Raw genomic sequence first — 16,333 nt, forward strand, 5'->3', positions numbered from 1 at the left:
AGGCACGTAGAATAGAGAATGTGCACCCCTCAAACAGTGGAGTCGATGCTGTAGTAAAAAGATCATTCTGCTCCATGCTATCATCCCTCCCTTGATGGACATATAAATCCCGCACCATATCATCAAACACCTCCTCCTCCATGGCTTCATGAGGTAATGGCAGAGGACTACTATCACCATCACTCCATGCATCCGTAATGGTCCCTCCTGAAGATCCCACCTGATATCGCCGACGGCGCTTTGCTTCCTCATGGCAAGCATAGGGCAACATATGCAGGTGTGGCACTGCATCCTGTATTAAATTAAAACGGGATCATAACTCAAACATATGAACACCCATAGGTATCTCAATCAATCTTAACTCTTTAACACTTACCATGTTTATGGTCGCATCCCATTCTCCATACTTTGAGATGTGATTGAGTGTAATCTTGCGTGCACGATACATGTTTCCTCGACATCGATCACATATACATTTGATTTTTTGCTCCAACTACATTTCGCGATGGTGTATACAGAGGGATTCATCCTCACTGGAGCTACTTGTTGAAGATGAAGACATCCTACAAACAAACAGCCCAAAAAAATTTGCTTTTCTTCAAATATCTAATTTTAAACTCTGTGGCGCGTCTAAAACCGCGTCTGTTTGTTCTGTGGTGCGCGTCTACAAGCACGTCTAAAACCGCGTCTGTCTGTTCTATGGTGTGCATCTACAAGCGCGTCTAAAATCACGTCTACTCTGTGTATTTAGACGTGTGTATAGACACGCCTATAGATGCGATTTTTAAATCTGCTTTAAGCGTGCTCGCTTTGCTTTTCTTCACATTACTTATACTTCGTGCGGCTTGCTTGCTTTGCTATTAGCAGATCCACAGTTTTGATGCTTAAGAGAAAGGCACCCACACTTACTTCCAAGCTTACACTTAAGAGGAAGGCACCCACACTTACTTCCAAGCTTAAAGGAGAAGAGGGTGAACAAGGAAGAGAAGCAACTTTGAAAAAGGAGAAGAAGCTTCCATACCTCTATCCAAGGTAAGTCTTTTTACAGTTGATCTTTTTTGGAAGTCTTCTCTCTTGGATTTGTACTTTCTCGTATCCAAGAAACGCATGATTTTGGTATCAGTGTTACGTTTTTGTATCAGGCGCATGTCCTTTTCTACTTTTTAGAAAAGTCCGTCTGTCGGAGCGCGTCTAAAACTACGTCTACAGGCGCATCTAGACGCATGTCTAGCCTGTTTGTAGACATAGACAGCCGCGTCTATAGATGCGCTATTATACGCGAAAATAGACGCGCTTCTCAGATGCGTCTATAGACGCGCTCCGACAGTAATATTTTCTTCCTTTCCTCTTTCTTCTCAGCTCATCAGTAATCGTCTTTTTTTCTTTTTTCCAGTTCATCATGTGGCCAAGAAGCTCTTCGGGCTGACTTGATCTCCGGGAGTCTATTTTTAGGGACTTATATAACCTTTAAGGGCACCCTCCTAGTCCTACGGAGTTATACAGGTACATGATGGGTACTCTAAACACCCCCCAGGAGTCGGCACTACAGACTCCAAACCACCCCACACCAGTTGAGATTACCCCAGCGGAGTCAGCACAGCCCAGCCGGCTACACAGCCGAGGCCCTTCTCCCATGCCGTCTTATGCCCCTTCCCCCATGCCGTCTTATGCCCCTTCTGCCATGCCGTCTTATGCCCCTTTCGCTATGCCATCAGGAGGTCCTTCTGTCTCGCAGAGCTGTCGACGTACTCCTGTGCAGTCGAGACTCAGTTCTCCAGCCTATTGGTCCACGTAGTCCCATGCATTCTCTAGCTACGAGTGGCCAGCGTACTAGCTCGACACGACATGGTAGCAAGCATAGTAGCAGGGAGAGCGGTGGGGGATGCATGGCACAGTGCTTTGGGAGGGGTGGTGGTGGGGATGATGATGATTCAGATGATTTAGACATGCCTCCGGGTGATGGTACGATATTCTATGACATCACTCAAACAGGAGGCATCTTGATGGATGCACGGGGGAAGGACATCATGGCCTTCATGCACTCTGTAATTGCTAACAATTACAGAGATTGCTTTATCCACTACAAAGACCAGCCAAAGAGGTTGGCTGAGGAGACCCTCGCTGCTGTTCGCTCTAGGTATCCTAACCCCCCCAATCATCAGTTCACAGATAAATGGGCCAAGTCAAAGATTGTTACGATACTTGGCAATAAAAGATCTTTGCTTAAGAGGCAGGCACTAGCAGAGCTTGCCAAGCTCAAGGGATGTCAACCACCAAGGGGCCCGCCGGCCCACACTACTCACAAGCATGAGTGGAAGAAAGCAATGAAGTCAGCGAGAGAGGACCCCAGTCTGTAGAACATGGAGGCACGAAGGATCCAGATGGAGCAATATGGAAGCGTGCATTTTGGAGCAGGGGGTGTTGAATCATGGGAGGCCCAATTTGTAAGTATCGATCTCAAATTATATTGCTTATGTAGTTTATTAGGAGGTTGTTTCTTTGTACTAACCCCTCCACAAATTGTGTCGTCTTGCAGCTTGATATCGTGGGTAGATACCCTACTCCTGTCAAGACAGCCTACCACCGCCACCATCGTAGAGGAGATACATGGAAGCACTTCTATCATGGCGGGTCGATTACTGAGGAGTAGTATATCCAGGTATTTGAAAGTAATTAAATAATGTCAATATTATAAGTAAAGATTTGATTTTTCATACATTGATATATGTTGTCCCTTGTTTATAGGTCCCTGCACAAGAAGACGAGGAAGAAGACGAGGAAGGAGGCGGAGAAGGAAGCACAGAAGGGAGTGCAGAAGGGAGCGTGGAAGGGAGCAAGGACGTGGAGAACATAGATTAGTCGTAGAAGTAGTGCTAGCTACTCTTTTTTGTACTTAAAGTCACTGGCTTGGCTTCGTGCCTCTTGTATATACACTCCTCTTATTTTTTGTACTTGAAGCCACATGACGTGGCTTAGCTTCGTGCTATATGTACATACAAGCACTTTTTGAGCTTTCAATCTTATTGCGTTTTGGAGTTGTAATGTTTTATTTGGAATTGTAATTAAAATGCGGTTGGCTATAAGAATTGAATTACACAGTGGAAATGGGATTCTTGTAACTATATAGCATACACAACATACACAGCATTCTGTAAATTTAAAAAAAAAAATTATGTAGCGTGTCTATCAGTGTGTCTATAAATGCGTCTATATACACGTCTGTCTGTTTGAGAAGCATCTATTTGCGCATCTATAAACGCGTCTATAAGACCGTTTATAAACGCATCTATACACACGTTTAATGATGCGTCTGTCTGTTTTTTAAAATTTTTAGCAGAGCGTCTATTTATGCATCTAGATGCACGTCTATATGCGCGTCTGTCTACTATATAGATGCATTGTTAGACGCGGGTCTCTAGATGCAAAAATAGACACGCCTGTAAGTTTTTTTTTTAGTTCAGTAAACGCGTGTGTGTGCACATCTGTGGGTGCTTTGTCTTGTTGTGATGTGATTAGACAAATAAGAGTGTGATGCAGGCAAGCAATACCAATATGGTCGATCCTACAAATAATATCAAAAGGGAATTGAAAGATTTTTTAGAAAACTATATTCAATTTCATATATAAGATTGGATTGAATTTTTGCTTTATGTCCCTATTCACTTTAGAGCCACTTTACGTAAGAGATCTCAAAAGGATTCAACTAGATATTGATAAATATTCTTGCTATAGAAACTTTGGCTGTGTCAAAAGACATGGGAATTAATACGAAAAATATCATACTTCATCTTGTCTCAGATAGCTTATTATGTAGCTGTCAATCCTTATATACTCCTCTTGGCATCCACAAGTGAATATTATATTTCTTTTTTTTTTCGTCTCGATAATCTCTCAATTTCAGTTCAATGAGTCTACATTTATGAGCTATAAGAACATGTCAATTTTAAGTAAACCAAAATATTTATGGCATCACATATAATCATTTTAAATCACAATCTAAATATATGCATTTGTTTTAGAAATTTGTACATATACTTAATACAAGGTAGAAAGGTAATGGCACGTCCTCTCCATCTGCTTTAAATAATACATTTTTATTCATTTAACAACAACATAGTAAGTAAACATGCATGAATTGTAAACAACAACATAGTAGCACTTAAACATGTATGAGTTATAATAACATATCAATTAAACTACAATAGTTATGGAATCTTATTTAAATCATTTATCTAGATCTCACAATTAAAAAAATATGGAAATTTATATGATTGCATGCAAAACATAATACCTATATTTTATATAAGGTAGAAAGTTTGTTGCATGTCCTTTAAACAAGACAAGTTTCTTAATTCATACAATAGCATCACAATAGTTAATTTTGATACTTAGTTATCAATAAAAAGAGTTGATACACAAGGTGCACTATATCCCTTAAAAGCTAGGTCTCTTATAGCTTGTCTCTTGACATTTTATTTGAACCCGAAAAGAAAGGAGCAAGAACAACACAAAATTTAAAAAATCATGATTAAAGGAACAATTGCTATGGGATAGCATGCCAAGTCGTAAGTTACGTGCCATGCCCTTGAATTCATAGCATGCTCACATGCACGATAGTATGCTATGATCACATTAAATTATCTTTAGCACCAGGAATCAAGTAAAAGAAGAGTCTTATTCAAGAACTTTTGGTGGCTCTTCCTTTATCTTTATTCTTCCTTTTGAATCACTTTATATAAAAGACCTCAAAGATTTCAATTTCATCGTAGAATGGTCACAAAATGCAAAGTAAAATCCGTATAGTCAAAGGGTTATCGAAATTGCTAATGAAAATTGACATGGTATTGTCATGTCCTTGAAATCAACAGTTTGTTTTGAATGACACATTTGGTACATTTAGCTAGGAAAACATTTTAACTAAATTTAAATTATTATGGTCCATGATATAAGTATTAATTTAAAATTAATGCAAAGCTCAAAGAAGTGCAAATATATATGAAAAATATCATATCGTTGAATGCAAAGTAGTTGCATACCTTTCAACAATCTTGCTTGCACCATTCAAAAAACTTATAATTAAAATATATTAACAAGACTTTGTGGTTATGATTATTGAAAGAACATGGGCCCTTTGATTTAATTTTATATATTAGCCAAATGGATGCAATGGTGGACCTTGAACCACATCCGTCTATTATCATAGAGCCATCCATCCTGATGCCTTCTCGTGTATTTCAATGCTTGATGCAAGATCATGGGACCATCGTCCTTCTACTTGAATTATGTGCAAGATGATATCACCGACAATGCGCATTTGCGGGCATATCGAGTGGATAGTCAGTATGACTCCTGGAAAGGTAAAAAGAAGATGATTTCTCTTCCGGTTGCAGAATCCTTATTAGGTGAATTGCTACTGGGACTAAGAAACCACCACGTGCATATGCTTTTCTTTAGCATGGTCTTTTGCATGGAGGATCATGGCATGTTTGGTTGCATATCTCATGGAGCCGGCTAGAGTTGAGCGTGGAATGCCAATGTTATGACCTCTCCAACAAGCCCAAATGATTAGGAGGGTGAAGGTGGGAAAGTGACAAATGGTAGGTCTTGCTGAACAAATTTGCTTTCGCTGCATGCATGCTTGTATCGTCTTTCAGCATTAGTAGCAATGACAATTGATGGATCTTTGATAATCAACTTATAAATTATTGTAATTTCAAAGGGGTAATGTACTAAGGATGATCGATGGATTCAACCTAATATTATATGCAATTTCAAAGGGGTAATCCTTGGCCAAGAGGAGTCTTGCAACTTTGCATAAAGAGTCTTATTAAAATAGCCGTTGGGCATTACACTCATTGCCTTTGATCTTTGATTTTCTCTCTATCTAGAATTGTTAATTCATTCATTTTGTCGCCTGTGCCTTCTAACATGTAGTAATTAAGCAAGAACTACATGTTAAATGATGGATATGGGAATAAGAAAACTATTTACTTAGGATGCAACTTGGTAAAAAGTTTTGCATATATGGAAGAATTGTTACAAATTTTTTACAAGCTATAGTGATTGATGTCTATCTTTAAAATAAGCGTATATGCTAATCAAACAAGATAGCTAATTAACAGCAACCTCCTTACATAGTTCAGGCCACAAGCGTAGAAGTTAAGCAAGACGTAGCACGTAGAAAGTAAGCAAGACGTCCTACGTAACGTACAATGTAAAGTGTTCATTTACATATTATTTACAAGGTATAGTCATTGCTATACGTTACATTCAACTCGTATATGTTACATTCAACTCGTATATGTTACATTCAACTCATATACTAATGAAGCAGAAAGCAACCTACGTATTATACATAGTTGGAAAGAATTACGGTACTAGCTATTATTCGGCTTCTGATGTCTCTCGCAGCATGAGATCTAAGCATGCAACACCGCCTTATGCTGGATGACATCAGGAAACTAATCTTTGATCGTCTCCGAGAATTTCATACAAGCTTGGATGGTGGTTCATCTCCAGGCAAGGCTGGCAGAGAGCCGACCTTCGAGCCGGCATTCCTGTAGCGATACCACGACGCCAGCCACCCGTAGATCCCCAGCTCCACCAACAGCATCGCTGCCAGTAGCCAGTAGAAGTCGTCTATATGGCTCGTGTTGAGATTGGTCCCTATCCAGCTCCCCCTTGCTTGTTTATCGGTCGCATCGTTCACGATGTTGATCAGCACGCTGCTCAGGAAATTCCCCACCCCCACGCTGCTCAAATACATCGCCGTCCCCAGGCTCCTCATGCTATGTGGAGCTTGGTCGTAGAAGAATTCCAGCCTGCCTATCGATGTGAAGGACTCCGCGATGCCGAATATCGCATACTGTGGAACCAGCCAAAACACGCTCATGGGCAGCGCTGCCCTCGGCTTGTGAAGCAGGCCGCTGGATGCGGCCGTACTCAGTCTCTTCCTCTCCACCAATGCCGCAGCTATCATGCCCACCATGGCCACGAATATGCCTGTCCCCATGCGCTGGAGCAGGGAAATCCCGCGGTAGTGTCCGGTGAATTTCCGGGCCACAGGAACGAGTACGCGATCGTACAGCGGCAGGATCAACACCATAGTAAGGGTGAGGAAAATCTCCACGGTTGCCGAGGGAATTGTGATATGCCCCAGCCGTCGATCCATGGTGCTGCCTTGTCTTATAAAAAGGGAATGGGATTGCGCGCTGGCGATGGAGAAAGGGATGAGCGAGAGCCAAATGGGAATCGTTCGCACGATCTGCTTCACCTCCTCCACCTCCGTCACAGAGCAAAGCCTCCACCTGCTCACAGCTCGATCAGCATCGCCTGAGACGTCGTGTACCCTCAAGGCAGCCTTATCAAGAAACCTGCGGCAAACGTGCAAAGCTTCGTTTAATTAAGCTCCCATATGAGACACCATTCCGAAGAAGTTTCTCACTCAGTTTATGGAGGAAATCCAAAGCTTCAAGAGTACCTGAATTGTTGTGTGTGCAGAAGTTTACGTCTTCCGGGCTTCAGAAAATCCACCGCTTCGCCCTCATAAAGAAAACTTTGATCATCTACTTTCGATGTAGGGAAAGGAACTCTGGAATTACGGACGGCAGCGACAAGCACCCTTGCTACTTGCGTGAGAGGACTCCCACCGACGGGGCTGTACCTGCAAGAGGATGAGGACACACTTACACTGTCATTCGCAGGAGCTACTTGAGGAGAGAAGTGTGCAAAACATCGCCGCGATTGACCCATTGTGACATAGTTGTCAGCCCTTCCGTGTGCTATGGCATCGATAGCTCAATGGAAGGGTGTTCTTGACACAATTCCTTCCGATGACAAATGAATCAGGGTGCGAAGTTGGAAACTCTGAAGTATGCAGAGGCATAGATACGGTAAAGAATCAGACCTGTAGAATCGAGCGCCGCCTACAAAGACGACAAGCGCTATCGCCAGCAAAACGGTGGGAATACCGTAACCCCAGCCCCAGCCCACGTTCTGTTGAATGGTCACGAATGCGGTGAGGGCTACCACATTCGCACACGACTGTGCGAAAATCCACCAGTTGAAGAAGGAAGCCTTTCGAGTCCTGTCTGTGAGATCAGAGTCGTCGAACTGGTCACCACCGAAGGCTGATGCACAAGGCTTGCTACCTCCCGCTCCGACTGCGACCAAGTAGATTGCAAAGAACAGAAGCCCAGGATGTGCTCCGGAGCATTTGACTGCCTGATCATTCACGTTGACGCAGTGTGGCTTGAGCTTGTCGAGGGAAACCGTGATCGTCAACAGAGTTAAGCCCTAAGAGAAAAAAACTTCATTCATCAATCTCCATCTCTCTTTTCCTGATGATCTCTATAAAATAGCTCGTATCTCATTAGATTTCTTCGTGAACTCACAATCAAATATCCTGTAGTGAAGGTAACAATCGTCTTGAAGCGCCCCAACCACTCATCAGCTACAAATCCTCCCAAGATTGCCGTCAAAAATGTGGTCCCAATCCACTGATTTACATTCACGGACGCCGTTGCGTTGCTCTCCAGCATTTCCGTCGTCAAATACGTCACCAGGCTTCCAGACAGCCCATCATACGCCACTCGATCGAAGATTTCTTCCGCTGCAAACCCCACAAATTTCAATTTCCAACGTTAAGGGAGCCCCTTTCGAGCTCAAACTAGCGGGTAATGAAGAACCGCCATCGCAATATTACAGCAGCTCGCTGGACAGCATACGGGTATATGCGAAAATTATTTAGATCTTTACATACAGCTAGCTGAAAAGCTTGCGGGTGGGCAAGAGCCACCGTGACGTCCAAAACGTACTATTCTATATCTGACGATTGCATTCATTGGAAGCATACCGATGATGAAACTGCATGCGGGGAAGCCACCGGTCGAAAGTTTGCTGGGAGCGTTCTTGTTCCAATCTTGGGTGCCGTCGAGGACAACATCTGGTTCGTGAATTGAGCTGGGGTTGTGGCCTTGATCAGAGGACGCCATAGCCACTTCGCATGCAAGCTCTCTTCGTCCTCCTCCTCTGGCAAATAAGGCAGTGTCATTGACTTATTATTGATCACGATTCAAGTTCCTTCTTTATTAGTCAATGGGTAATTATAAATTAGTTTTCCCCTTTCTTTTGGGGGCTATCGAAGTCGTTTTTAGGTTGACTTTCTAGGTTTGGCCTTATAATACTCAACCTTTAATTTGAAAGGAATTTATTCTACAACGTGCAACTCTCCTGCCCTACGTCTCGACCTTCTAGGCCTGCAAGAAATGCTCTAGTATTTGGTCCTACACTAGCGTGGTACTCTCACCAAGAGTAGTGGCATAGTTTCTGTTGACTCTTTTTGGAGAGTGGTGGACTCAATAGACATCCTCATTAGTGAAAGAAGTATTAGATCAATGCTTACTCGTGATGACTCCAAGTCTAATTTTGAGCTCGTCATTTCTTGCTCTAATGTAACAATGGAAGTAATTCCTCCATAAAGAAAAGGGCCCTACAGCTTTTGCTTACCCAAATTATCAAACAAGGATAAAAATAGGCCCATATGTTCAAGAAAAGTGTAAAGGAAGCACCAAAATAAGAGACAAGATAATAGAGGCTTCAATTGATCTAACAAAGCACCTTGGGGTGTTGACTACACAAAACTATCCCTAGGGCATTGACTACATAAAACTACCCAAAGTACCATATATGGACATACATATGCCCATATGCCCATACTTTGAAGAAAAGCATAAAGTAAAGCACCAAAATAAGAGACAAGATAATAGAGGCTTCGATTGATGTAACAAAGCTCCAGGGATAGGCATTAACTACATAAAACTATCCCATATCACGTACCTTCAATAGAAATTGTATTAAGTATCTCCCGTTGTGCAACATGTATAATTTTGTAACTTCATAAGAAAATTAATTTTCTTTTATCGAACTCACGTGCACCTATCTTGCATATTGCTCAGCGAGCACCTCAAGGAAATTTAGCACTCAACTCATTATAAGGCTTGGCTAAGAGCCAACTCAAGGATACCTAGAAAAGCATTAAGTTGGTTATCGTTGTCCTAAGTCGTTGAGCAAAGAGCACCCAAAAATTGGTACTCTAGGTTACATCTTTCATTTTCTATTTACAAATTTATTCATGGAGTTTATTCCATGCTTGTGTGCGTACATTGTGTAGGATGTAGGTTAGTGTGAGATCTCATGCACTTGGTTGCATTTTTTGTTTGGGTAATTTGGCTCAAAAGCAAGGCCCACTCAAACTAAAATGGACCAAGTCTCTCTTTGTTATCCTCTTCCTATCAACCTCTGGGGGTTCACCTCAAAAATTTAAGTGTACCATGTGTATTCAAAAGGGGGGGTATTTTAATTCCACTTTTGCGAAAAATTTAATAGAATTGCAATCATAGGAGGGGTTTTTTAATTGAATTTCAGAAAAAAATATGTTAGTTCATAAGTAAAGAGGGCTGGATTTATTGGGGGAGGAATTTTAGCTGAGGGATTTTTTAAATACCCCTTGAACTCATGTGATACCGAGGATTACTTAGTAGTGCACCCCCTGAGCCATCAACACCCTTGTGCATAACTAATCTTGTATTGATTTTCAAAAGCATAATATGGAAGGTTCTTTTCTCAACAAAAAAAATAGTTATGAAAATCAAACATCCAAAACAAGAGTACACCTCCTACTTTGCAAGACGTTGCTCTAAAAGAAAGCTAGAAAATTGAAAGAGTGTGTGTATGTATCAATGTTCTATCTCAAGCTACACTCTCCAACTAAGGTCAATATCTTTCATAGCTCTTCTAATGATTAAGGAGTGAATGAGAAAGAAGTGGCATGTAACGCATCCATGAAGTGGAGAGACTTCCAAACTAGCTAACCACCAAGACCAACCAACCTAGAGCCTCACATTAGTTTTGTTTACAACTTGGTAGAAAACTAGGTGGATTTTGAAATTAAGTAAGGAGGAGTCCTCATTAGACTTGCCCAACCAAGCTCACAAGGAGTGGAAGGAATATTGTATTAAATATCTCATTAGAGTTGCCCAACCAAACTCGCAAGGGCTAGAATGAGTATAGTATTATATATCCATGGAAGGAATATAGTATTATAGTCCAAGAGTACTCTAAAATTAAACTTATTACATTTCACAGTTATTCAAACCAATAATTAGGAACCATGGGTTAGTGTCAATCTAGAGCTATTTGAGCCTTCATTGGCATCTAAGAGCGCCATCCAGCTTATCCTAATGTAGCGATGCTCATATTTCACAGAAAAGATATCTAGGTGAGTACACACAATTATTATTTTGTGTGGTGGGTTCATAGCATATTTATGATAAGATTTTGGTCATGGGCAATTCTTACCCTTTTGTGTTACAACTATAGTCTGACTTGCATGTAGAAATACTTCATACCGCAAAGATGGTCCATAATTTTAGGGTGTTGGGGGTACTATAGTAAAATTCCCCACACCATGTGCACTCCAATCATTAAATAACCTACCTATATATGCATTTTCTATTATAAATCATCATAAGAAAGTTGAAATTTTACAAAACTAACAAGTAAATGCCTTATGTACACGCAAAGTTTTATAAGAAAGAGGAACTTAAAGGAATTTCAAAGGTATTTAAAGGAAAAAATTAAGAATTCTTAAAAAACAATTCCCAAGGAAAGGACCATGTAGTAAAATCTATTGAGAAAATATAAATTTGAATCTGAGGCAGTAAAATGAAAAAAGTGCTAGCTATCGATCTTGTAACTCACCTCTCAAGGTCTCAACTCATTCTCTAGGATGCCCTAGAAGCAAGTGCCAATGGTAGCTAGGGGAGGATTAAACAACCTTGATGAATACCTAGATTTGTGACAAGATTAAAAATACCTTCCAAACACCTATAAGCCAAGACTTGCAGAATTTCTTAGGTCTTTAAGAAATCTTCCTAGAGTCCTATGTACCCTACTCCTAGATGACACATAGAGTACTAGAGGAATATAGTCCTATGTGCCCTACTCCTAGATGGCACGTAGAGTACTAGAGCATGTAGAGTACTAGAGAATAGATGATATTATGACAAATACTGATGAGGGTGGATACAAGTTCCGTTTGTTGTCCCCCATGATGACGCTACATAGGGCCACCTAGATCATAGAGGTTCCATGGTGTGGCACTATAAATTGTATCCCAAATGCTATCCTTTAATGAGAGATCTAGATGCTACTCAAAGATATGCTCTCTATTGATCTATTCATCATAGGTTAATGAATTCATATTGATGGAGAAAATGTGCCTCCCTCTATTGTCAAAGCCAAGCCACCATTACCCAAGTGAATGCCTAATGAATAATCCACGGCTCCTAGCTAAGACCAAAGAGATCCCAACTAGATACTCTAGGTTGAGGGGGTGGCTCCACAAGTAGTGTCTTATCATCTCCAAATCACTTTTCAAGGACAACAATGATAGGTTCATATATCTCTACATATACACTAGCCATGGGATTAAATGGGTAAGTCAATTGATAATTATCAAAATACTTTTATCTTTTCTTTTGAGACTATTGAGTGGTTTTGAGGTCGAATTTCTAGCTTTGGCCTTATCATTATCAACTTTTAATTTGAAAGTAATTTATCTACAATGTGCAACTTTCCTATCCTATATCCCAAGAGTTTCCATATCCACCTAAATGTGGTTGCAAGAAATGGTCTAGTGAGGGTCTAGTATTTAGTACTACACTAGAGTGGTCCTAGAAATTTTGTTGGCAAAGTTTTTAGTATATAGTACTACACTAGAGTGGTCCTGGAAATATTGTTGGCAAAGTTTTTATTGACTCTGTTTGGAAATTGATGTCCACTCAATAGACATCCTCATTAGTGAAAGAAGTATAATTGGATCAATGCCTCATCAATGCTTAATCATAATGACATAGAGTTTAACTTTGAGCTCATTAGTTCTATAATGTAATAATGGAAGTAATTCCTCCCTTATCAATAAAAGTTGTCTTCTGAAAAAAATTCCCTTACATCTTTTGCTTATCAAAGTATCACATAAGGATATACTTATTCCCATATGTTCAAGAAAAGGGTCTCATAAGAATAAACTTAATCCTAAAAGCCAAAGGAAAGCACCAAATCAAGAGGCAAGATAGTAGAGGTTTTGACTTATGTAACAAAGCACCCTAGGGCATCCGCTGTGTAAAACTACGCCACACCACTACATTCAATAGAAGGGGTTTTAACTTTTTAAGTACCCCTTATCAAAATTTTCCTTTAACTTCATAACAAAATAAGAGCCATCCTATTTAGCTCACATGCAGCTAGCTTGATTACTTGGTGAACCCCTCAAGAAAAAACAGTTAACTCATTATAAGGCATGTCTAAGTAAAAACTGAAGAACACGTACAAAAGCACTAACTTGGTTATCCTTTTCGTGACCCATTGAGTAGAGAGCACTCAAAATTTGGTGGTCTAAAATGCATATCTAATTTTCTATTTATAAATTTCTCCATGGATTTTGTTTCATGCTTGTGTGTGTACATTGTGTAGGATTAGCTATGTTAGTGTGAGATCTCAAGGATTCTATTGCATATTTAGTTTGGGTTTTGCTCAAAAGCAAGGCCCACTAAAACTTAATCTTTAATGGTGTACCAAGTCTCCCTTTCTTATCAACATCCTTGGAGCATCCTTGTGGATAAATGATCTTGTATTATTTTTTTGAATATTTATTTTTTAACATCCTTAGAGCATCCTTGTGGATAAGTGATCTTGTATTGATTTTAAAAGCATAGTATAGAAGTTCTTTTCTCAACAAATAAAGAAAGTATATGATGTTGAAGATCCAACAAGGATAAATAAGAGTACATATCCTCCTTTGCAAGATGTTTTAGAATAGTAAGCTAAATTAAAAGAATGTACATGTGTTGAGGTGCTATCTTAATCCAAAACTCCCCAAACTTAGGTCAATAGCCTTTATAGCTCTTCCAAGGATTAAAAAGAGAATGAAAAAGAAGCACGACATTTAACCATCCATGAATTGGAGGGAATCCCAAATTAGCTAACCACCAATAGAACCAAGCCACCTAGAGGCTCACCCTCAGGGGGTCACTCATAAATATGTAAGCATAGCATGTGGGTTCATGAATAGAAGGGATTTTTAATATCTCTATGTTACACATTTTTTACATATAGAGAAGGGGACCATTCAAAGGGGCCAGTATTCACTGATTGAATAGGAAAAGGGTATGTTTTATTCATGGAAAATTTATAGATAAGGGTTTTAAAATTAAGCCTTGCATATGATATAGAGGGTTTACATATAGTGAACCCCCCGAGGGCTCACCTCGGTGTTGTTTAAAACTTGGTGGAAGTCTTCATGGATTTTGAAATTGAGTAAGGATGAGTCCTCAATGGAATTCGCTAGAAGGAATATAGTATCTTGTGGCTCATTCACACACCATCTCCAAGAGTACTCTAAATCAAGCTTATTTCATTTCACATTTATTCAAAGCCAATATGTGAGAACCATGGGTTCATGAACTAGACTATTTAAGATCTTCCTGATTGTGTTTGAATGTCGTATTCTGATAATTTGCTAAGTATGAAATCACATCATAAAGTCAAATGCGTTTAAAACTATTGAGTCTTAATCGGTATCTAGTAGCGATGATCATATTTCACATATAAGATATTTAGGAAATTACACACAATTATTCTTTAATGTGGATGGTTCATATGATATTTACAATAAGAGTGTGGCCATGGGAAATCCCCTGCCCCCTATATTTTACCATATATATTGTGATTTACAAAGAGGGTCCATTATCCCCCCATTATCTTAGGGGTGGTGGGGACACTATATTAAATGCCTCGCACCATGTGTACTCAAGTGATTAAATAACTCACCTTCTCTTTCAAAATAACATTATAAAGTTGAAATTTCAGGTGGCACTCACACCTTTTGGCAATCTTCCTAGTGTCTCTATGCCCTACTTCTAGATGGCATGTAAAATATAAATGAAAAATTTTATAGTAGCAAGGGAGGCTACAAGTTGATTCTACATTGGGCTACCCATACATTCCATGTTGTGATGCTAGAAGTTTCTCCCAAATGCTACCATTTGATGAGATATTTAGATGTTACACAATGATGTCCTTACTAATAATCTATTTAGCATTAATGAGATATGCTAATGAGGTCTGCATCTTGATGGAGAAAGTATGCATTTCCATTGTTAGACCCAAGCCATGATTCCTTAGATGAAATTTTCCTAATGAATACTTCACACTCTAGCTAGGACCCTAATAAATCCCAATAAGATCATAAGAAATCCCAACCATATTCTCAAGGTGAAGAGTCAACTCCAGAAGCTATAATCTCCAAATAAGCTATTGAGAAAAATAATGATAGGGTACCCTTTCTCTATGTCTACACTAGACATGGGCTAATGGGTAGGTTCCTTAGACTCTACAATGATTGACGAATCACTGTTTACAGTCTCTCTCATTCTTTATTTGTCTATGTGCATAGAGGGAAACTTAACCCAAAATGTCTATGTGCACTCTCTCACTCTTTCTTTGTCTATGTGCATAGAGCTAAACTAAATCCAACATGTTCAAAGTGTAGTAGGTTCTTTTGCTACCATAGAAGTCATTCAATCATGTAGAGATCTCTCTCTCTATTTCTCTAGCTATTCCATGCAGGGATGTTTTTATCGAAGGTAATATAGAAATATAGTATTATAATATAGTGGCGAAATTTTCATAAATTATTTTTAAAAGTTTCAAAGAATTGGCGAATTATATCTTTTGTTATAATTTTTGTTTCAAAACTTGGCTAAATATTCTAGGGCATTTAAAAAACTTTCAATTTTAACAAATATACTAAAAACTAGTTATATTAAAAACTCTATCTTTTCCGTTTTACATAATTTCAAAATACATGAAATAGCTAGCATTTAGGATACTGTAGAGTATGCAAAACATAAAATTGTTTAAGGATAATGAATATCCTTCAAATCCAATGGGGGAAGAAAATTCTCAAAGTCTAGTTTAAATAGTCCAAAAAAGCTAATTATAGCCTTTTCTTTTACAGCTTGACTTCCAGAGTACTAATGCTCTATCATACAAAAAGCTACTAACATCATAAGAACAAGAGTATAATCTCAAGCTAAGATCTAAGTTATCATCTAGCTTATTACAAAGCTTATTCTTCAAGTAACCGAGAGTACTAAAACACCTTTCATCCTCAACTGAGCCAAGAATAAAAGTTTGACATAAATTTGCAAGCTTGAAGTACTCAGAAATGTTATCTTGTAGGAATGTACTGCGAGAGAGCTCTTCCAAAGCC

General features: G+C 39.4%; 1 protein-coding gene across 1 annotated transcript; it reads right to left on the reverse strand.

Annotated features, from left to right (window-relative positions):
* Window positions 1–6,487: 6,487 nt before the first annotated feature.
* Window positions 6,488–8,993, reverse strand: LOC147898470 (protein NRT1/ PTR FAMILY 8.2-like). The gene is made up of 5 exons (XM_087379178.1): window positions 8,855–8,993; window positions 8,394–8,611; window positions 7,907–8,295; window positions 7,481–7,663; window positions 6,488–7,373 (listed from the first exon to the last, which is right to left on the reverse strand). Exons 1-5 carry the CDS (start codon window positions 8,991–8,993, stop codon window positions 6,488–6,490), a joined length of 1,815 nt encoding a protein of 604 aa, XP_087235304.1.
* Window positions 8,994–16,333: the final 7,340 nt, after the last annotated feature.

This window comes from Dipteris shenzhenensis, chromosome 9 (genome assembly GCF_047967505.1).
Source record: "Dipteris shenzhenensis isolate YYH24624 ecotype China chromosome 9, Dip_SZ_1.0, whole genome shotgun sequence".
Classification (NCBI taxonomy): domain Eukaryota; kingdom Viridiplantae; phylum Streptophyta; class Polypodiopsida; order Gleicheniales; family Dipteridaceae; genus Dipteris; species Dipteris shenzhenensis.

Coding starts and splice junctions, on each gene's coding strand:
- LOC147898470 (XM_087379178.1), bottom strand. CDS start 8,993: ATGGCGTCCTCTGATCAAGGCCACAACCCCAGCTCAATTCACGAACCA. Junction 8,612..8,854: donor CGCATGCAGTTTCATCATCG/GTATGCTTCCAA, acceptor TGGGGTTTGCAG/CGGAAGAAATCTTCGATCGA. Junction 7,664..7,906: donor GGCGGCGCTCGATTCTACAG/GTCTGATTCTTT, acceptor ATCCTCTTGCAG/GTACAGCCCCGTCGGTGGGA.